The 24,072-nt window shown below is 38.8% G+C and overlaps 1 protein-coding gene across 3 annotated transcripts in view; it reads left to right on the top strand.

Annotated features, from left to right (window-relative positions):
* The window catches only part of RPS6KB1 (ribosomal protein S6 kinase B1), a 119,887-nt gene extending 103,881 nt beyond the window's left edge, over nucleotides 1-16,006 (top strand). For all 3 annotated transcript variants that reach the window (XM_040496932.1, XM_040496930.1, XM_040496934.1), the window contains one exon: nucleotides 15,763-16,006. In XM_040496932.1, the coding sequence (XP_040352866.1) occupies nucleotides 15,763-15,991 (229 nt within the window). In that variant the 3' untranslated portion in view covers nucleotides 15,992-16,006. The remainder of the gene's footprint in view (nucleotides 1-15,762) is intronic.
* The last annotated feature ends 8,066 nt before the right edge of the window (nucleotides 16,007-24,072 follow it).

Below are 24,072 nucleotides of genomic sequence, written 5' to 3'. Positions count from 1 at the left end.
CATTTCTTATTACTTCCCATTAAGTCATTCCATGTTGGTCACACTGGTTTTTCTGTATAGCAAACATGCCAAATGTCTGCTTGGAACAGCACCATTGCACTTTCTGTTCTCTCTACTTGGAATATTTTTATGTTATTTCTTTCCTTTGATCATTGGAATGAAAGTTCTGAGATAGCAGGGGTCTTCTTTGGACCCTCTGTCTCCCTCTCTCTCTGCCTCTCCCCCACTTGCACGTGCGCGCTCTCTCTCTCAAAAATACATAAACATTTTTTAAAAAGTCTATTTTGTCCAATATAATATTGCTGTCCCAGTTTTCTTTTCACATCCATTTGCATGATAAATGCTTGTCCATCCCTTCAGTTTCAATCTGCATGTATCTTTAGGTCTGAATTGAGTCTCTTGTAGGCAGCATATAGATGGGTCTTGTTTTTTTATCCATTCCATCACCTTATGTTTTTTTGATTGGAGCATTTTGTCCGTTTACAAAATAATTATTGATAAGTATGACTTTTTAGTCATTTTGTTCCTTATTTTATGGTTGTTTTTCTAGTTTTCCTCCATTCTTTTCTTGCTCTCTTCTCTCACGATTAGTTGGCTTTCTTTAATAATATATTTGGATTCTTTCTCTTTATTTTTTGCATATTATTACTGGTTTTTGATTTGTACACCATTTGGTTTGTATATAATATCTTTTTAAAAAAAATTTTTTAACATTTATTTATTATTGAGAGACAGAGAGAGACAGAGCACAAGCAGGAGAGGGACAGAGAGAGAGGGAGGCACAGAATCTGGAGCAGGCTCCCGGCTCTGAGCTGTCAGCGCAGAGCCCAACATGGGGCTCAAACCCACAAACTGCGAGATCATGACCTGAGCCGAAGTCGGATGCTTAACCAACGGAGCTACCCAGGCACCCCTATAACATCTTCTGTATATAGCAATTTGTATTAAGTTGATGGTTGCTTACGTTTGAATCCATTCTTTACTCCTCACTACCCCACGTTTTAGGTATATGTTATACTTTACTTTCTTTTATTTTATGAATCCCTAGACTGATTTTTACAGATATACTTATTTTTACTGCTTTTGTGCTTCCTCCTTTCCTTACTCATGCTTATGGTCTTTCCTTTCCACTCAGAGTCCCTTTGACATTTTGTGTAGAGCTGGTTTAGTGGTCATGAATTCCTCTAACTTTTGTTTGCCTGGGAAACTCTTTATCTCTCCTTATATTCTGAATGATAGCCTTGCTAGATATAGTATTCTTGGCTGAAGATTTTTTCCATGAAGCACTTTGAATATATCATGCCACTTCCTTCTGGCCTGCAAAGTATCTGCTGAAAAATCACCTGATAGCTTTATAGGATTTTGCTTTTATGTAACTGCTTTCTTTTCTCGTGCTGCTTTAAAAATTCTCTCTGTATCACTACTTTTTGCCATCTTAGTTATTATGTGTCTTTGTGTGGGCCTCCTTGGGTTGATTTTGTAGGGGGTTCTCTGTGCCTCCTGGATATGGATTTCTGTTTTCTCCCCCAAATCTGGGAAGTTTTCAGCTATTATTTCTTCAAATAAATTTTCTGCCCCCTTTTCTTTCTCCTCTCCTTCTGGAATCTCTATAATGCAAATGTTATTACACTTGATGGTGTCACTGATTTCCCTAAATCTATTCTCATTTTGCATAATTGTTTTTTCCTTCTTACTTGCTCAGCTTGGTTACTTTCCATTACTCTGTCCTCTCAGTGGCTGATTCATTCTTTTACCTCATCTAGTCTACTATTTATTCCATCTAGTGTATTTTCAATTTCATTTATTCTGTTCTTCATTTCTGATTGTTTTTTTTTTATCTCATTGTTAAGGATTTCACTGATGTCCTCCACTCTTTTTTCAAATCCAATGAGTATTTTTATGATTATTACTTTAAATTCTTTATCAGGCATGTTACTTATCCCTATTTCACTTAGATCTCTTGCTGTGATTTTGTTCTGTTCTTTCATTTGGACATATTTCTCTTTCTCCTCATTTTGTCTAACTCTCTGTGTCTCTTTCTGTGTATTAGGAGACAGCTGCATCTCCTGCACTTGAAAATAATGGCCTTATTATGAAGAAGTCCTGTAGTGTGCTGCTGTGCTGTGTTCCCTGTTCACCAGAACCTGGAGCTTCAGGGGTATCTCCTATGTATGATGCGTGTGCCTTGGTTTTGTGGCTGAGCTGCTTTTTCCTTTAGTCCAATTGTCTGCAGTGGATCTCTCTGCATGTTGTGGGCAGTGGATCTCTCTCATGCCCTGTGTTGTTAGTGGGCCAGTCTGGGTATGCCTTGGGCTTGAGTTGTGTCAGACTAGGCATTTGCCAGAGATGTAGTAGTGCCAAACTGCAAGGCGCTTTCCCTGTGTTGCCCTTGAGAAGCTTACATCTGTGAGTGGGTCCAGCAGTCAGACCAGTTTTTTGCCTCTAGCCTATTAATGGGACCTCCATCTGATGGGTATAGGTGGTTATCTTACCCCTTCTCTGGGGCAGGAATCACTTTGGAGTGTTGCTGGCCACTGTAGAGGCTGCTTGTACACTGCCAGGCCTGTGGCACCACCCTTTATTGGTTCTGGCCAAGATTATATTGGAGAGAGCAGTTCTGCTGAAACACAGCAATGGGGAAAGGGGGGAGTTGATGGCAGTGCCCCAATATAGTTTTTACTCTTACATTTAGGTATATGATCTATTTTAAATTTTACACATAGAAATTTTAATTAGTATTGTTGAATAAATGAACAAATAGCATTGTTAGATTTAAACTATTCATATTATCCACTATTGATGGGGAATCTGGTAAATAAAAGCTCTCACACAATATTTTTGGGAGTATAAATTGGTACATCCTTTTTGGAGAACTATTTGACAACAGCTGTATAACTTTAAAATGTTTATACCCTTCAATACAGTAATTGTATTTCTAAGAATTTATCTTATATATGGTAGTTCTCTTAATCAGTCTTCAATTAAACAGCTCACCAGCATAACCAAAAATAACTACAATTCTGTCTCTAAAGTATACTGACAGATGCCCACAACCCAGTGAACATTACACTAAAAAAACTAAAATGAGAAATTCTAACCCATGTGTTTTGGCTATGGTTTATGCAAGAAATATGATGTAAAACTATAATCAGTGACTCATTCTGAAAGACCTTGACTCTTTGTCAAAAAATTGGAGAAGAAAAATACATTTGTGTGTGTGTGTGCTTAAAATTTTTTTTTAATGTTTATTTATTTTTGAGAAAGATAGAGACAGAGTGAAAGCAGGGGAAGGGCAGAGAAAGAGGAAGACACAGAATCTGAAGCAGGCTCTAGACTCTGAGCTATCAGCATAGAGCCTGACACAGGGCTCGAACCCATGAACCATGAGATCATGACCTGAGCTGAAGTTGGACACTCAACAGACTGAGCTGTCCAGGCACTTCAGTGTGTTTAAAAAAAAATTTTTTTTTAATGTTTATTTATTTTTGAGACAGAGAGAGACAGAGCATGAATGGGGGAGGGTCAGAGAGAGGGAGACACAGAATCTGAAACAGGCTCCAGGCTCTGAGCTGTCAGCACAGAGCCCGACGCGGGGCTTGAACTCATGGACCGCAAAATCATGACCTGAGCAGAAGTCGGCCGCTTAACCGACTGAGCCACCCAGGCACCCCCACTTTAGTGTGTTTTAAGTTAATATAAAACATATAAAATATGTTATATCAATTTTTATGATGTCTTGCTTGAATTGATTAACCAGTCAACTATTGGTCCCAATAGGGTTGGATTGGATGGCTTCTACTCTACTCGTTCAAGAATAGGAATTGCAGCATAACATAAAATAGCAAAAATTTGGAAATGGTGGGTTTAGTTAAATTATAAAACATTTATATAATGAAATGCTATGTGACTATAAAAAAAAATTATGTGGATCTCAATTTAAGAATGGGCAGAACAACAACAAAAAAGGGCAGAAGACATGAACAGGCATTTCTCCAAAAAGACATACAGATGACCAACAGACACATGAAAAGATGGTCATCATCACTTATCATCAGGGAAATGCAAATCAAAACCACAATGCGATATCACCTCATACCTGTCAGGGTGACTAAAATAAAAAAACACAAGAACAACAGGTGTTGGTGAGGATGTGGAAGAAGGAGAACCCTCTTGCACCATTGGTAGGAATGCAAACTGGTACAGCCACTGTGTAAAACAATATGGAGTTTCCTCAAAAAGTTGAAAATATGATGCAGCAATTGAGCTAATGAGTATTTACCAAACCAAACCAAACAAAACAAAAAAACAAAACACACAAAAAAACACTAACTCATAAGGATACACATACCCCTGTATTTATAGGAGCATTAATTATAGTAGCCAAACTATGGCAGGAGTCCAAGTGTCCATCAATTAATGAATGGATAAATATGTGGTATACACACACACACATACACACACAGACAATGGAATATTATTCAGCCATAAAAAAGAAAAAAATTGCTATTTACAATGACATGGATGGAACTAGAGAGTCTAATGCTAAGCAAAATAAGTCAGTCAGAAAAAGACAACTACTATATGCTCTCACTCATATGTGGAATTTAAGAAGTAAAACAAATGAGCAATGGGGGAAAAAGGAGAGAGAGAGAGAGAGACAAACCAAGAAACAGACCCTTAACTATAGAGAACAAAGTGATGATTACTAGAGGGGAGGTGAGTGGGGGGATGGGTGAAATAGGTGATAGAGATTAAAGAGTGCAATTGTCGAGGCACCTGGGTGGCTGAGGTGGTTAAGTTTCTGATTCTTTATTTCGGCTCAGGTCATGATCTCGCATTTTGTGAGTTTGAGGCTGGCATTGGACTCTGCACCGACAGCTTGGAGCCTGCTTCAGATCCTCTGTCTACCTCTCTCTCTGCCCCTCCCCTGCTTGTGCTCTCTCTTTCTAAAATAACATAAATACTAAAAAATAAAGTGCAATTGTTGTGATGAATACTGGGTGATGTATGTAATTGTTAAATCACTATATTGTACACCTGAAACTAATGTAACACCGTATGTTAACTGACTGGAATTAAAAAACAAAACTTTACAAAAATGATGTAGATCTATTTATACTGACATCAACATATGTCTAACATATTTAAATGAAAAAAATAAAATTACAAAGCAGAATGTATAGTATAATATCATTTCCACTTTTTATCAAAAAATTCCAAAAACACTCTTCATATAAGAGATATAGCTGTATGTATGTGGAAAGGAAAGAATGTTAAATTATGAGTGTTTTCCATTGCTGCTCCTGGTCTCCCAAATTTTCAAGGAAGGAAGAGTCCTTTATTTACCTGACTAATGAGCCAACTATGGGATTACTTTCTCTGAAAAATGAAAAAGCCTACAGACTGCTTTACTTGAGAAAAGAATAGAGAAACATAAAGGAAAAGAAAGGGAAGAGGAAGGAAGTTTGAGAAAAGGTGCCTATGAGTATGGAGGGAGAGAGAGAGAACATGAGCATGTGAGCCGTTTTGAGAGATGAAGAAAAAATGGCTAAGGTAGACATTTTGGAAGTTTTATGGTGACATGCAATATCACTTTCAATGTTATTCATTTTCTCAAATGAAAAATGTAAAACTGACATTTGTTCCCTTATTACAGGGCAAAAGATTAAAGAAGTGAAATAAAAATGAGTTTTATTTTATTTATTTAAAAAAATTTTAATGTTTATTTATTTTTGAGAGAGAGAGAGAGAGAGAGACAGAGTGCAAGGGGAGAGGGGCAGAGAGAGATATAAACACAGAATCCAAAGCAGGCTCCAGGCTCTGAGCTCTCAGCACAGAGCCTGATGTGAGGCTTAAACTCACAAACTGCGAGATTATGATCTGAGCCGAAGTCAGATGCTTAACCGACTGAGCCACCCAGGCACCCCTAAAAATGAATTTTAATTCTACCCAATGCTTTTAGATCAAAGCTCTCTCATTGATAATGCTAAAACAACCAGCAGCCTTTATTTTTGAAGGCATTGACTAAACATAATTTTCACTACAGATATTTGCTCAAGTGCTGTAGCAATTGGGATTGTCAGCTATATAAGATGTGTATATGTGTGTATAATCGCATATTGTTTAAAACTTTTTATCAGATCATAAGCCTTCTGCAGTTTCAATGACTGCTTGCTTGTATATAATTTTTTCTTCTTTTTAAAGTAGACTATTAAAAAATAAAATAGACTTTTTCAGAACAGTTTTAGGTTCACAGCAAAATTGAGAGGAAGGTACAGAGAATTCCCATGTATCCCCTGTCCCCACATATACATAGCCTTCCTCATTATCAATATCCCTGTATAGAGGGTGCATTTGTTACAATTGATAAATGTACATTGACACATCATTATCATCCGGAGTCCATAGTTTATATTAGGGTTCACCCTTATTGTTGCATATTCTATGGGTATGGACAAATGTGTAATGACATGTATCCATCATTATAGTATCATATAAAGTAGTTTCACTGACCTAAAAATTCTCTGTTTCACCCATTCAACCCTTCCTCCCTCCTAAAACCTGGCAAACACTGATCTTTTTACTACCTCACTAGTTTTCCTTTCCCAGAATGTCAAATGGTTGGAATTGTACGGTATGTAGTTTGAAGATTGGCTTTTTTTTTTTTTTTGCTTTTTTATTTTTTTTTATTTTATTATTTTTTTTATATATGAAATTTATTGTCAAATTGGTTTCCATACAACACCCAGTGCTCATCCCAAAAGGTGCCCTCCTCAATACCCATCACCCACCCTCTCCTCCCTCCCACCCCCCATCAACCCTCAGTTTGTTCTCAGTTTTTAACAGTCTCTTATGCTTTGGCTCTCTCCCACTCTAACCTCTTTTTTTTTTTTTTTTCCTTCCCCTCCCTCATGGGTTTCTGTTAAGTTTCTCAGGATCCACATGAGAGTGAAACCATATGGTATCTGTCTTTCTCTGTATGGCTTATTTCACTTAGCATCACACTCTCCAGTTCCATCCACGTTGCTACAAAAGGCCATATTTCATTTTTTCTCATTGCCACGTAGTGTTCCATTGTGTATATATATTTTTTTTCAACATTTTTATTTATTTTTTTGGGACAGAGAGAGACAGAGCATGAACGGGGGAGGGGCAGAGAGAGAGGGAGACACAGAACTGGAAACAGGCTCCAGGCTCTGGGCCATCAGCCCAGAGCCCGACGCAGGGCTCGAACTCACGGACCGCGAGATCGTGACCTGGCTGAAGTCGGACGCTTAACCGACTGTGCCACCCAGGCGCCCCGTCCATTGTGTATATAAATCACAATTTCTTTATCCATTCATCAGTTGATGGACATTTAGGCTCTTTCCATAATTTGGCTATTGTTGAGAGTGCTGCTATAAACATTGGGGTACAAGTGCCCCTATGCATCAGTACTCCTGTATCCCTTGGATAAATTCCTAGCAGTGCTATTGCTGGGTCATAGGGTAGGTCTATTTTTAATTTTCTGAGGAACCTCCACACTGCTTTCCAGAGCGGCTGCACCAATTTGCATTCCCACCAACAGTGCAAGAGGGTTCCCGTTTCTCCACATCCTCTCCAGCATCTATAGTCTCCTGATTTGTTCATTTTGGCCACTCTGACTGGCGTGAGGTGATACCTGAGTGTGGTTTTGATTTGTATTTCCCTGATAAGGAGCGACGCTGAACATCTTTTCATGTGCCTGTTGGCCATCCGGATGTCTTCTTTAGAGAAGTGTCTATTCATGTTTTCTGCCCATTTCTTCACTGGGTTATTTGTTTTTCAGGTGTGGAGTTTGGTGAGCTCTTTATAGATTTTGGATACTAGCCCTTTGTCCGATATGTCATTTGCAAATATCTTTTCCCATTCCGTTGGTTGCCTTTTAGTTTTGTTGGTTGTTTCCTTTGCTGTGCAGAAGCTTTTTATCTTCATAAGGTCCCAGTAATTCACTTTTGCTTTTAATTCCCTTGCCTTTGGGGATGTGTCAAGTAAGAGATTGCTACGGCTGAGGTCAGAGAGGTCCTTTCCTGCTTTATCCTCTAAGGTTTTGATGGTTTCCTGTCTCACATTTAGGTCCTTTATCCAGTTTGAGTTTATTTTTGTGAATGGTGTGAGAAAGTGGTCTAGTTTCAACCTTCTGCATGTTGCTGTCCAGTTCTCCCAGCACCATTTGTTAAAGAGGCTGTCTTTTTTCCATTGAATGTTCTTTACTGCTTTGTCAAAGATGAGTTGGCCATACGTTCGTGGGTCTAGTTCTGGGGTTTCTATTCTATTCCATTGGTCTATGTGTCTGTTTTTGCGCCATGGCTTTTTTCACTTAGTAATATTCATTTAAGTTTCCTCCATGTCTTTTCATGGCTTGATAGCTTATTTCTTTTTAGTGCTGAATACTATTCCATTGTCTGAATGTTCCACAGTTTATTTATTCATCCACTTACTGAAGGACATCTTGATTCCTTCCAAGTTTTGGCAGTTTTGCTATAAACATCCCTGTGCAGGTTTTTGTGTGCACTTAATACACAAAACTCCTTTGGGTATATACCAAGGAGCTCAATTGCTGGATTGTTTGGTATGGGTATGTTTAGTTTTGTTAGAAACTGCCAAAGTATCTTCCAAAGTGGCTATATCATTTTTAGTCCCAATAACAATGAATGAGAGTTCCTGTTGCTCCACATCCTTGCCAGCACTTGGTGTCAATGTTGTGGATTTTGCCATTCTAATAGTTGTGTAGTGGTGTCTTATTTTAATTTGCATTCTCTGATGACCTGTAATGCAAAGCATCTTTTCATATGCTTATTTGAATGTGTATATCTTTTTTGGTGAGGTGTCTGATAATGTCTTTGGTCCATTTTTAAATCGGGTTGTTTGTTTTCCTATTGTTGAGTTTTAGGAGTTCTTTATGTATTTTGGGTAACAGTTCTTTATCTGATGTATCTTTTGCAAATATTTTCTCTCGGTGTATGGCTTATCTTTTTATCCTCTTGACAGTGTCTTTTGCAGAGCAGAAATTTATAATTTTAAGAAGTCCATCTTTATCAATTTTTTCTTTCTTGGATCATCCCTTTGATCTTGAGACTAAAAAGTCACCACCAAACCCAAGGTCATCTAAGCTTTCTCCTATGTTATTTTTTTTTTAATTTTTTTTAACGTTTATTTATTTTTGAGACAGAGAAAGACAGAGCATGAATGGGGGAGGGTCAGAGAGAGGGAGACACAGAATCTGAAACAGGCTGCAGGCTCCGAGCTGTCAGCACAGAGCCCGACGCGGGGCTTGAACTCACGGACCACGAGATTATGACCTGAGCCGAAGTCGGCCGCCTAACCAACTGGGCCACCCAGGCGCCCCTCTCCTATGTTATTTTTTAAGGAGCTTTATAGTTTTGTGTTTTACTTTGAGGCCTGTGATCCATTTTTAGTTAATTTTGGGGGAGGATGTAAGGTCAGTGTCTAGATTCATTTTTTTGGATGTGGATGTCCAGTTGTTCTAGCACCATTTATTGAAAAGGCTGTCTTTTCTCCATTGTACTGCTTTTGTTCTTTTGTCAAAAATCCATTGACTGTATTTATGTGGGTCTATTTCTGGGCTCTGTATTCTGTGTGATTGACCAATTTGTCTATTCTTTTGCAAATAACACATTGTCTTGATTACTGTAGCTTTATAGTAAGTCTTGAAGTCAAGTAGTGTCAGTCCTCTGTGTCCTTCTCTTTTATTATTGAATCGGCTATTCTAGGTCTTTTGCCTGTCCAAAGCTTCAGAATTAGTTTGTCAATATCCACAAAATAATTTTCTAGGGTTTGATTGGGATTGATTGATCTATAGATCAGGTTAGGAAGAACTGACATGACAACATGTTGACATGTTGACCTTAGAAATTGTTACAAGTAGTTCAACCAATTTATTCTATTTACTCAGCAGGTTCTGGTTCATATAAGCTGTGGGAACCAGGATCCAGACAGTACTAAGGAGTTCTTGATTTTCTGTTTGAAAGAGCACTTAGACTTCCTGGACTTTCGTGTTTTAATGGAGAAAGTAATAACACACTTGCCAGATTCTATCCTTGCTCTGTGATAGTATTACATGGTTCTGTGTGTGACCTTGAGCAAGCTTGTTCACCTCTTTGTGCCTCAGTTTTCTCACATATAAAATGAGGGAATAATACCTTCCTTTATAAGGTTGCCATAAAAATTAAATAAGGAAATACATGTAAGTGTTTTTAGCATAACACCTGGTGTATGCTATGTATTCAGTAAATGGTATATAGTAGTAGTTTGCTATTATGGAATTTTCTTTCTCCAGAATTTTAAACTATGTCAGAAACATATGTCAGAAACAGCTATGAATTTTACCAAATTTCACACTTAATTCAATCTGATACAAATCTAGCTGTATTCATGGTAAACTTGAAGTAGTAATAGAAAAGAATTTTGTTTGGTTGGTTTTTGTTTTTTATTTTTAATTTAATTTAATTTAATTAATTTTTTAAGTTTATTTATTTTGAGAGAGAGTGCACTGGGAGCATGCATGTGCACCTGATGGGGGAGGGGCAGAGAGAGAGGGAGAAAGGGAGAGAGAGAATCCCAAGCAGGTTTTGCGCTGTCAACACAGAGCCAGACATGGGGCTCAAACTCACAAACTGTGAGATCATGACCTGAGCCGAAATCAAGAATTGGACATGTAACCAACTAAGCCATCCCAGTTTTTGTTGTTTAACTTAAATTATAAAAGGAGTTTAAAGGAGCAATAGAATGAAACATACTTTTTGTTGTTATTGTTAATTCAAGTTAGTTAACATACAGTGTAGTCTTGGCTTCAGGAATAGAACCCAGTGATTCATCTCCTACATATGACACACACTACTCATCCCAAAAAGGGTCCTCCTTAATGCCCATCACCCATTTAACCTATACCCACACTCACCTCCCCTCCAGCAATCCTCAGTTTGTTCTCTATATTTAATTATTAATTAATTATTAATTATTGTTAAATGTTTATTTTTGAGAGAGAGAGAGGGAGACAGAGTGTGAGTGGGGGAGGGACAGAGAGAGAGGGAGACACAGAATCTGAAGCAGGCTCCAGGCTCTGAGCTGTCAGCATAGAGCTTGACGTGGGGCTTGAACTCAAACCGTGAGATCATGACCTGAACCAAAGTTGGATGCTTAACTGACTGAGCCACCCAAGCACCCGTGTTCTCTGTATTTAAGAGTCTTATGGTTTGCCTCCCTCTCTGTTTTTATTTTTTTCCCTTCCCCTATGTTTGTTGTGTTTCTCAAATTCCACATATGAGTGAAATCATATATCTTTCTCTGACTGATTTCTTTCACTTAGCATAATAAACTCGAGTTCCATCCACGTTGTTGCAAATGGCAAGTTTTCATTCTTTTTCATCACTGAGTAGTATTCTGTTGTGTGTGTGTGTGCATGTGCGTGCGTGCGTGCGTGTGTGTGTGTGTGTGTGTGTGTGTGTATACCACATCTTCTTTATCCATTCTTGGGCAGTAATTGGGTGTTTGGGCTCTTTCCATAATTTGGCTATTGATAGCACTGCTATAAACATTGGGATGCATGTGCCCCTTTGAATCAGCATTTTTGTATCTGTTGGGTAAATTCCTAGTAGTGCAATTGCTGGATTGTAGGGTAGTAAGTGGTGAAACAATATTCTCTTCCACCTAGTTCCCCACTCCTCTGCAATCATCAGCATAAATTCCTTTGAGCAAAGGATGATACAGGTGAAAAGTTACAAGACCCTGTAACCCTTTTGAGTTATAAGACCCTGAACTTTTGAGTTTCAAGAACCCAAAGGCCTAAAAGATTCAAGGTATGGAGTTCATGCCATCAATAGTCGATTTGGAAGAATAGATGAAGAGTGAGGCTGCTGACTCCACTCAGGACTAATAGAATGTTTTGGGGCCCAATAGGATGTGGGCACAAAGAACAAGTGTTCATGAGCATATACATGGAATGTGTAGGCCATAGGCCTGAGAAAGAGCCCACCTTATTGAAGGGGTCAGCAGACCCAAAGAGGCCCTACTGCCAGGACCAGGCAGGCATCCCAATACCTAGCAGGGCTTAGGTAGGAATGAACACATGGCAGTTTGAATAGATGTCAACCAGAGACCTAACATTATGTCCACCTCTGGAACTTAGGTGCAGCCCAGGAAAAGGCAGGAGGGGGACATTCTACATTCACTGAGATTAAGTTTCTGCCATTGGGTGAAATGGAGGCTCAAAATAGGAATTAAATCTAGCGATATAAAAATAAAGTTAATTTTTTTAACTTCATGTAAGACTGATTTTAATTTAATTTCAGCACTTTCCTAGAAGGGACTGTCCCAGATCTGTAACTGTTCAATGTTGTATTTACTTCACAGTGTATCAAGTACCAAAAATAAAGTTAATTTTTTACACTCCTCAGTTAAGATCTTAAATCTATTAAGATCTAAATATGTTCTCAATGTCTTACTATAATGTTTTGAAATGTAATATCCTTCTTGTATCTGAAAAACTGTAGGCTGCCTTCCAAAGATCATGCCTAGAAAAAAGATGTCATTGTCCTTTGAGGCTAATTACACACTACACAGAGGTAAATGCTTTAACCACACTTGGGTAGATTTAAAATATATACTTTATTTGGAAGGGCTGCTAAATTTGTAAGAAAACTACATTTTAGCATACCCATTAGTTAAATGTATAGATGCTAAGTTGTGTAGACTTGCTTTACGAAGATGGGCTCTCTCAAACACCACCATCTTAGATAATTCAGCATTCAATGCAACAGCAAAAACATAACACGTTAAATCTGGCTGGATGTAGATAGAGACTGACATGTTAGATTTAGTACAACTGTAGAATTAATACTCAAAACCCCCATGCTGCACAGTTTTCCCATATGCTACATAAAAATGCTATATAGTTTCTCACTCACAAGCTGCTCTACTAGGGTGCTAGCTGATTTTATGCCTTCAACTTGCTTAATGTTTTCATTTATATACAATAGAGTTTTACACCACATCGGTCAAACAACCTATTGCAAAATAATTTATGGTAAAAATCATAATAAATTTGTACAAAGTATTGATTTAGCATTAATTTTCAAACTGTGAAAGTCAACGAATTATAAATCTGTAAATAAGCCAGTGAAGCAAAAGACATAAATGACAAAAAAATTAGTCATTGTGTTGTATATTTGCTTTTTAGATAGCTACACAGAGAAAATATATGGGAGAAGACTTCATAAAATTTAAAATTAGTAACATAAAAATAACATAATACACAAAGAAGTAGACTATCTCAACAAAATTGTGAAGAAAATCACCCAAGAATCTGGTTCATAATGTTGACATACTGGCATCACTGTTCAGTTGAATGATACCCTGCAAAGGAAAGCAACTTCACACTCTTATTCTTCCAAAAAATTTTGGAAATAGATTGATAACACAATCTATTTAATTCTCAGAATATCATGTTTCTATTTGTGTGCGTATGTTTGAATATCTTTACTATTTAAAAGACCACATTGAAGACATTATCTTGGCAATGCAATAGTCCAAACCCCAGTAGATGTGTGAATCTCCTCTACTACATGCTTTATAATAGGCAATCACCCAGCCTAGGTTTGATCACCTGCAGGGATGGGAACTCACTATCTTTGATACATAATGGTCTATTTGTTTTAGCTTTGTCTGGTTACTTGGAGTTTATGGCAATGCCAGTTCAGTCTCCATATTGGTCAGAGAAAACCTTTTTTCTAAGACCATATTTACCAGATCCTTTGCAACCCAATCTCAGTGGTATCAAATGGGCACAATAGAGATAAGATAAGAGTCATTATGTGAATGAAGATACCATTATCATTATTTGGAAAAAAAGTTAAGTCCTTCATTCTGGCACATTTTATTGAAAATTGGTATCTTCATTAGGTGCTATTAGTTTACTGAAAAAAAGTCAAGGTTTTCATTTGGAAAGTTATGTCACGAGAATGTACATTCCTGTCAAGGGTCCTGAGATCCACTGTGATTGGACTAGTTTAGGTTTAGTTCATGTGCCCACCATTGGCCAGGGGAATGGGATGCATTAGGCCTGGTTATGTGCTTTAACTCTAGGCCCAGGAGTAGTATCTAATTAGGTCACATTGAATGTGACAGTGAGCAGTGAATCACAAAGGAAAATAAGGGCTGTGATCAGGTCTACTTTGAATATTGTGCAGGGCTGTGCACTGCACAACTCCCAAGGGTCCACCATTCACACAGTCCACAATGTGATTGGCACCCTCTTGGAGTTTTTCAGTATATAACCTATGCAGCTATATGCTGTAATACTAAGCTGTGACTTGTAAAAGAAACAATAAATGCTGGAGAGGCAAATTACAAATGTCCTCTATACTGATTAACTCCTTTTGCTTATCTATCTGTTCCCCAAAAGCTTAAGAGGATACTTGTGATCTTCATTTTCAGTTGTTTCTCTAGTCTATTTATCTATATTGTCTCTAAACCCGTAGTTTTCTATTCTTTTTTTCCTGCTACAATTTGCACAAAGAATGACTTTCAAGGGTACCTGAGTAGCTCAGTTGTTTGGGCATTTGACTTCAGCTCAGGTATGATCTCGTAGTTCATGAGTTCCAGCCCCACATTGTGCTCGCTGCTGTCAGCACAGAGCCTGCTTCAGATCCTCTGTCCCTCTCTCTCTATCCCTCCCTCTCTTGCACTCTCTCAACAATAAATAAACATTAAAAAAAGAATAACTTTCATACAAATTTACACCTAGGTTATGTACAATCCTGAAGTGTGTTCTCGAACTCTACTCTTTTGTCACTCATTCAAGAAAGTACATCTGTGGTCTACTGAGCACCACAGGAAAAAAGAGCCATGAGCCTCTGGGGAGTGCAGTGTTCATGAAGTGAGTCCCGCTCTTCCCCACAGCAATCAAGTAGAGAATCTCTTATAAACTGTGTTTTCAGAGAGGTATTGCAAGCAGGGGTGACTGGCATTTTAGTATCACAGATGTCCACACATCTGTTTAGGTGACACCCCTGACCTATCACCTGTGCCTGTCTGAGCAGAGGAAGAGTAACTATGAGAGAAATGAAGAGAGAGAGAGAGAGACTGGGCTTCGTGGAGCAGCCTACATTCTCCTATTCCTATCAGATTAGGAATGTGAGCATTTCCCAAGGGTTGGGGAGCTATGGAGGCAGCTACCTGTCCAACTGAGTTACTCATTGGCTGAAGGTACCCCAACAGCAAGAGGCTGAAGGAGGTGAGGACAGAGGCGGCAGAAGTGAAGCTGGAACCAGACCTCTCAAGACTGAGAACTAAGTTGTGGTGAGGCCCCATCAAGATCTCCAAAGAAACCCATATAGTAGCCTTAGAAAGAAGTGGGCAGTTGGACGTCTGCCACACAGAAGATAACTTTGGTGGTCATGGTGGTGAGCTACTCAGATCTCCATTCAAGAAAGAACTTGCTTTTCGACTACAAGGAGTGCAGTTAGTTGCCACTGCAATATCTCCAAGATTAGATGCAGAATTTGAGCTGGGCCTATGCTTTTACTGGGTAGCCCCTGGTCAGCGACAACACAGCAGGAGTAGTAAGGCCTGGCTGCTTCTGCCTGGTGCAAGATTCCTCTAGTATGCAATCATTGCTCCAGAGCTCCTCATAGGTTAGTTGAGACTTTATCAGACCTTCATCGCAGTCTGAGGTTTTCCCTGTCCCAATTCTGTTTCCCCCACCCTATCCTTTATCTTTTTCAGGCTTTACTCCTTGGTGCCTCATATGCCTAACCCTGTTGCAGCATCTAGTTCTTGGACGGCACAGCATCCTTGGACGACACAGTATCCTTGGCCAGTTAGCATTTACCAGAGAAATAATGACAAGCTACTTCCATCCCCAGTTAGAGAAAGAGATGTTTGCCTTTTTCACCCTTTCTGCCACTTCCAGCAGCTGGTGAGTAGGACCAGAAAGGCGAGGAGAGAGAAGTAAAGCAGATGATGGGTCCTTCCCACTCCACATCCTTCCAGTTTTGGGTCAAGCCTGCCCTGGGAAGGAAGGGGGTAAAGAAGAAACGAAGTCAAAATTAGGGTTGCCAGATGTGCAAATAAAAATACAGGACATCCAATTTAAATTTGAATTTCAGATACATAAGGAATAATTTTTTACTATAAGTATGTCCCAAATATTGCATGTTTCTTAAATACAACACTTAAGTTTGAAGGTTTTACCAGACCTAGGTTTTTTTTGTTGTTGTTTTTGTTTTTTAAGGGCTAGACTTTCAATATTTCAAAAAGGATCAGAAAGTTATAGAATCTGCCCAAGATGTTGAAAGGAAGAAAGAGATTCAACATAGCACAGTTGGGCCCATGAGAGAAAAAAAAGTTTCAGATTTGTACCCCTGAGGTGAAACTCTTCAATGAACTGGTTATATACATAAGCACATAAAGTAAACTTTTCCAACATTTCTATATTAATTGTGATTAGTAACAATTACTAGTTGCTAGAATGCAACAACAGCTTGGTGTCTTCCAGTGAACCTAGCTCTCAGAGACACTTAAGTGGAGCATCATTTATGGAATTCAAAGGGTGGAGGGGCACCTGGTTGAGCGTCTGACTTCGGCTTAGGTCATGATCTCATGGTTTGGGGAGTTCAAGCCCCACATCAGGCTCGTGGCTGTCAGTGCAAAGTCAGCTTTTGAATCCTCTGTACCCTTCTTTCTCTGCCCTTCCCCTGCTCATGTGGACGTGGGCGTGCACATACTCTCCTCTGTCTCAAATGAGCATTAAAAAAAAAAAGTCAAAGGGTGTAAAAAACCTGTTTTTTTTTTAAGAATTTATTTTTTTAATTATGAGAGAGAGAGCGTGCACACACCCACGTGCGTGAGTAGGGGAGGGGGCAGCGGAAGAGAGAAAATCCCAAGCAGGCTCTGTGCTCAAGCACCAAGCCCCACAGGCCTCAATCTCAAGACCCTGAGATCATGCACTGAAACCAAGAGTCAGATGCTTAACTGACTGAGCCACCCAGGCGCCCCCCCAAAACCTTCTTATATTCTCAAAAACTCTTAGAGCTGTCCATAAGAAGATGAAAGAAAATAATTTTGTCCTTTTGCCCTGCACTTGCTTGAAACTTCTGAACCTTTAACTTGGTGTAACAAGTTCATCTCATCAGCTTCTAGCCATTGTTGCCTACTGCAGAAGAAGTAGCAATGCACCCTCTTCTCTCAGCTCTCTGTCAAGGTCAGCAGCTGGAAAGAGCCTAGAGTGGAGAGGGTGGAACTTAAAATTGCTGATGAAATACATTTGTTCTGAGAAGCTGAGGAGCTAGTTCTGAAGGAATAAACAAGAGACAATTTTCAGAGGGCAAGAGAACAAAGTATAGTGAAGAAATATAGCTCAGACACACATTTTGTATGTATTGGGGTGGGGCAGGCAATTACAAGTTTATGCTTGTGAATGAATTAATTAATTGAACAAACATATTTCTTGGTTCTTGAATCTTAATCACATCTGTAAAGAGTATTTCCATGATATTTATGTAAAAACATATATGACTGAGAAGAAACATACCACAATGCTATTTCATGCTTGAAATATTTTGAATGATATTTGGTATATTCTTTTTCTATGAACTGTGTATATATCATTTTTGTGATTCTTTAAAAAAATTTTTTTTAACGTTTACTTATTATTGAGAGACAGAGAGACATAGAGCGTGAGCAGGGGAGGGGCAGAGAGAGGGGAGACACAGAAGCAGGCTCCAGGCTCTGAGCTGTCAGCACAGAGCCCGACGCGGGGCTTGAACCCTCCAACCGTGACAGCATGACCTGAGCTGAAGATGGTTGCCTAACCAACTGATCCACCCAGGCGCCCCTCATTTTTATGATTCTTAAACAGACCCATTTGTACTAGCATTTTAATACTATAAATAAATGCTCATAAAATATGTTTTTTATTTCTTTTGACTTCTTGCTATTTTCATTGTTTATAGCAATGCAGTGATTAAGAATATTTTTTCATCTGAAATTGACTTGCAAATAATTACCTACTAGCACGCGTCAAATAGTTGTATAAATGGAATGAATAATGGAGAATTCTGATTTTACCCCATACACTCCCATAGCCTTATTGAAAAGTGAGGTTTGTAAATTAATGATTTCATGTTTGGGGACACCTGGGTGACTCAGTTGGTTATACAACTGACTTCCGCTCAGGTCATGATCTCAGGGTTCGTGAGTCGGATCCCCACATCAGGCTCTCTGTTGTCAGCATGGAGTCTGCCTCTGATCCTTGGTCTTCCTCTCTCTCTCTCTCTCTCTCTCTCTCTCTGCCCCTCCTCTGCTTGAACTCTCTCTCTCTCTCTCTCAAAAAAAAAAAAAAAAAGAGAATTCATGTTTGAGTGTAAAAGACCAACCTAAATAATTTATATGTGCTACTATATTAACACAATGTAGTATACTTTAAGTGAAGGAAGTACTGGATTAATAAGAACCATCAAATTTATAATTCTTTTAATATCAGGCATTTCATAGAGAAATATTCTATAAAGGCCACATAGAACCTGAATTCCATAAAATCCAGGTAATATATTGGTCTCACATCTGTAAATCAACAATTTGATCTTTACATGGATGCATTCTACTCTCTGCCTCATAAGAAATTTAAATTGAAAGTTATATAGGTTTTTTATTTTTTTCAATAGAATAATAAAATCCCAGCATAGAAGTCATCAACTGAGCCTCAGGCCTCTAGGCAGAAGCATAATTAAGTCATCTTAAACAGGTAATTGTCCAGCCCAATGAGTGTCTATAACATGCTCAGTATTCCATTCCTATAAGGATCTTTCCGCAGAAGTTTCTGTATTATGTTTAATTCAAGTATTGCCTTTCAGTTTAATCCCACTCCATCTGACTTTATATTACATATATGAATTCATCCCATTGTAGAAATTTATGCAGTAAATGTCCTTCTTCCATCATTTCATTTTACTCAGTATCACCCTGATGAGAAAAGTGTTTAATTTCATATTTATCATTAATGTTATTTGTGTATTTTAATTCATTTTCTTCTCTTTGTCAGAGTGTAATGATTTGCTATTACATTGCCCATTTAATTGATATCTGGATATGGTGCTTTCTTTTGATAAGGTTTGCTTTGACAAAGCCAAAATGGCTCTCATATATTTATCTGTAATTTATGAGTATACTAGGTTGTAGTGATTTGAGTTCATACAGATGGCTTACCTTGGGTAAAATTACTGAATGCTGAAATGTATGTGGATGAGAGAATATGATCATCTACTATCATATCTAAGATTTCTAGCAACCTATAATTTTACTAGTGTTAAGTTTTCTTCTGTGCCTGGCACAGTATTTGGGGCTGGGAACAGAAATTAGTATGAATAATAATTTAATCACTAGGATGCATCTCCTATTTATAAAATATCCCTTAAAAGATGACAATGTTAGTCTCTAATCTGTCTAGACAGCATGGTGCCCTGCATTCTCCTTCCCTGTCACACTGAACCACACTTGTAGCTCCAGATAACCTAAATATAACATGTAAGCAAGGATGGGTCTTCATCAAAGCAACCCTATCTGAGAAATGAGGAAACAACCAAAGTACCAGCTGCATAGGTTATGTATAGTGGGGAATGTCTAGAGATGAAATTAAAAGTGCCACATGCTGAAGGGCTTTGTATATCATACAAGAGAGTTTGGGTTTTGTTCTTAAGAAGAATCCATTGAAGGGGCACCTGGTTGACTCCGTCGGTTAAGACCCCGACTTTGGATCAGGTCATGATCTCACAGTTGGTGAGTTTGAGCCCCACATCAGGCTCTTGGCTCTCAGCAGGGAGCCCACTTTGGATCCTCTGTCTCCGTCTCTCTCTGCCCCTTCCCCGCTCATGTGTACATGCATGCTCTCTCTCTCTCTCTCTTTCTCTCTCTCTCTGTCAAAAATAAACATTTAAAAAGAAGAAGAAGAATTAATTGAGGCAGGGACCTTGAAGAAGTATTATGCAGATTTAGATTTTAGAAAGAGCATTCCACAGGAGAACTGTGGACTTGGAGGTATACAGGTATAAAAATGACAAAGGCTTAATCTAAGGCAATGATGTGGGAATGAAGGGAAGGGGTGGAACTGAGAATTATGAAAGAGACTTATGAAAGAATGAAGAGGATTGAGTGGTTGATTACATATGGAAGAAAAAGAAAAGATTTGGATGACTCCCAGGTTTCTGATTTACACTTTGAATTGCATAGTGATGCTAGAACCTGCAACATTATATGGCTTCCTTGAGTCATTCCATTCAGGATTTCCTTACTGAACCAAACATGATTCTTGACTGCAAATAATAAAAACCAGAGCAGCTGGGTCGCTCAGTTAGTTAAGCATCCGACTCTTGATTTTGGTTCAGATCATGATCTCACGGCTTATCAAATCGACCCCCACACTGAGCCCCAGTACAAAGTCTGCTCTTCGCTGACAGTACAAAACCTGCTTGGGATTCTCTCTCTTCCTCTCTCTTTGTCCCTCCCCTGTTCATGCTCATGCACATGCATCATGCACACTTGCGCATGCTCTCTCAAAATAAATAAACATTTAAAAAGAAAAAATGGAACTTAATTTAAAAAAAAGGGAATAATAAAAACCATCTCTGATGATCGTAGGTATAAAAGTAATTTATGGAAGGTGTCTGAAAGAGAGTGCTAGTTGTTACTTAATTTCTGTTCTTTCCTTTTCACTCAGCACTGCCTACCAGAATAAAGACCACGTTTACCAGCCTCCCTTGCAGTTAGATCTGGCCTTGTGACTAACTTCTCATTAATGAAATATAAGCAGAAATAACATATGCTACCTCCTGCACTTATCCTTAAAGGGTGGAAGCATATGGCTCTTCCCTTTTCCCATCATATATGTGATGGCTGGAGCTCCATTTTGGACCATAAGGAAGAAGTCTGTACCTTTAATTTTAAAAAAAATTTTGTTTTAGGGGTGCCTGAGTGGCTCAGTGAGTTAAACATCCGACTTCAGCTCAGGTCACGATCTCATGGCTTGTGGGCTCAAACCCCGCCTCAGGCTCTGTGCTGACAGCTCGGAGCCTGGAGCCTCCTTCGGATTCTGTGTCTCCCTCTCTCTCTGCCCCTCCCCTGCTCATGCTCTGTCTCTCTCTGTCTCAAAAATAAATAAAAACATTAAAAAATTTTTTTGTTTTAATGTTTATTTATTTTTGAGAGAGAGAGAGAGAGAGAGAGAGCGCACACAAGTGGGGGAGGGGCAGAGAGAGAGGGAGACACAGAATCCGAAGCAGGCTTTAGACTTTGAGCTGTCAGCACAGAGCCTGATGTGGGGCTTGAACCCACAAACTGCAAGATCATGACCAAGGCCGAAGTCAGACAGTTAACCCACTGAGCCACCTAGGCGCCCTTATTCGTGGAATTTAAGAAACAAAGCAAATGAACAAAGAAAAAAGAGACAGACAAAGAAACAGATTCTTAACTATAGAGAACGAACTGATGGTTACCAGAGGGGATGGATGAGGGGTGTATGAAATAGGTGAAGGGGATTAAGAGTACATTTCTTGGGGCGCCTGGGTGGCTCAGTCGGTTGAGCGTCGACTTCGCTCAGGTCACGATCTCACGGTCCGTGAGTTCGAGCCCCGCATCGGGCCCCTGTGCTGACAGCTCAGAGCCCGGAGCCTGTTTCAGATTCTGTGTCTCCCTCTCTCTGACCCTCCCCCGTTCATGTTCTGTCTCTCTCTGTCTGAAAAATAAATAAACGTTAAAAAAAAAAAAGAGTACATTTCTTGTAATGAGCATTGGGTAATGTATAGAATTGTTGAATCACTATATTGTACACCTGAAATGAATAGAACACTGTGTGTTAATTATCCTGGAATTAAAATAAATAAGTCAGTCAATTAGTCATGAGAATGAAAAGTACAACATGGGGAATATAATCAATAATATTGTAATAACACTGAATGATGATAGGTAGTAACTACATTTGCAGTGAGCATATATATAGGATTGTCTGATCACTATGTTGTACACCTGAAACTAATACTACATTGTATGTCATCTATACTTTATTTTTTTTTAATTTTTTTTTCAACGTTTATTTTTGGGACAGAGAGAGACAGAGCATGAACAGGGGAGGGGCAGAGAGAGAGGGAGACACAGAATCGGAAGCAGCCTCCAGGCTCTGAGCCATCAGCCCAGAGTCTGACGCGGGGCTCGAACTCACGTACCGCGAGATCGTGACCTGGCTGAAGTCGGACGCTTAACCGACTGCGCCACCCAGGCGCCCCTGTCATCTATACTTTAATAAAAAAAATCATACAGGTAGACATTAAGGACTCATTAAACTGATAGAAGCCCGGAGGGCTTTGAAGAAAGGCTGAATACAGGGGAGACATGGAGATACAGTTTTAGCACCATGCTACTGCTGCTGGGAGCAGCAGTCTGATTCCCAAATGCCCCTAGCCTTTGGTTCAGACATTCAAGATGCAAAATTCTAGCAGAGAGCATTTTATGGTTTGAGTTAGGCCATGTGTCTTCTCCCTAGTGACACCAAAGGGCAGCTGGAGAAAAGATCTGGTGTTCCTCTGTTTCCATAGAAAGCCTCAGCAGTGGGACATGTGTGGCAGGGATAGTCCACACATTAACAAAACACACAACATGGAATTTCACCCAAAGGAATATTGAGCTACTGACAGAGGGAAGGCAAGGATGCTGGACACACACAAAAAACAGCAAATATGGACTACTGAATGAAGGCAAACTAAGAGAGGCTATTTTTCCATTTAACTTAAAACTTTCTTATTTCAGTGCATCCATTTTGTCATAAAGCACTGCAGTTTTCTTAAACAATACGCTTACTTTAAGTGGCACACATTTATCATTTCTTCTTCTAAATTCTGTTGCAAGCAGATTCACAGGCAGTTTATAGCACTCATATGCTCTATCCTACTTTTTGGCAATAGCATCATGAAAAATAATGGCAACATTGCATAAAAGCTACAATTAAAGTTCTGTCTTTAGATCTTCAAAATATCTTTTAAGAATAGTAGGAGTATTTTGTATGTATTAGAAAAACCTCTTAGCAACTGAAAAACTATTAGCATTTTTTCAAAAGCCAGTGTCAGTCTTGGCAATCTCGTATTTTTTCCAGCTTTATTGAGCTGTAATTAAGTTGTGTAAGTTTAAGGTGTACAATTTGTTAACTTGATATACTTACATATTACAAAATGATTACCACAGTAGGATAGTTAACTCTTCCATCATCTCACATAATTAACATTTCTTTTTTGTGAGTAGAATATTGAAGTTCTACTCTTAGCAACTTTCAAATATATATTACAGTATTTTTAACTAAAATCACCATGCTGTACATTAGATTCCCAGATCTTACTCATTTTACAACTGAAAGTTTGTACTTTTTACCAATATCTCATTTCCCAGCCCCAGCCTCTGGTAACCACTATTCTGGGTAGGACTTCCAATACTGTGTTGGATACAAGTGGTGAGAGTGGGCACCCTTGTGCTGTTTCTGATCTTGAATGAAAAGCTTTCAGTGATTCACTGCTGAGTATGATGTTAGCTGTGGGCTTATCATATATGGCCTTTATTACATTGAGGTACATTCTTTTTATACCCAGTTTATTGAGAAATTTTATCATGAAAGGATATTGGATTTTTCCAAATGCTTTTTGTGCAGCTATGGCTATTATCATATGATTTTTCTTTCATTCTACTAGTGAAATCATATTTATTGATTTGCCTATGTTGAACCATCCTTACACCCTGGGATAAGTCCTTCTTGATCATGGTGTATATGATCCTTTTATATGCTGCTGAATTCAGTTTGCCAATATTTTGTTGGGAATTTTTGTATCTGCATTCATTAGGGATATTTGCCTATAATTTCCTTTTTTGTGTGTGGTATCCTTAGCTGACTTTGGTAGAAGGGTAGTGCTGCTCTTGTAAAGTGAATTTTGGAGTCTTTCCACCTCTTCAATTTTTTGAAGAGTTTGAGAAGGATTGGCTTTAACTCTTCTCTAATGTTTGGTG

Source organism: Herpailurus yagouaroundi, unplaced genomic scaffold (assembly GCF_014898765.1).
Source record: "Herpailurus yagouaroundi ecotype Mexico unplaced genomic scaffold, PumYag 189, whole genome shotgun sequence".
Taxonomy (NCBI): Eukaryota; Metazoa; Chordata; class Mammalia; order Carnivora; family Felidae; genus Herpailurus; species Herpailurus yagouaroundi.
This window is presented reverse-complemented; position numbering and strand designations above follow the sequence as displayed.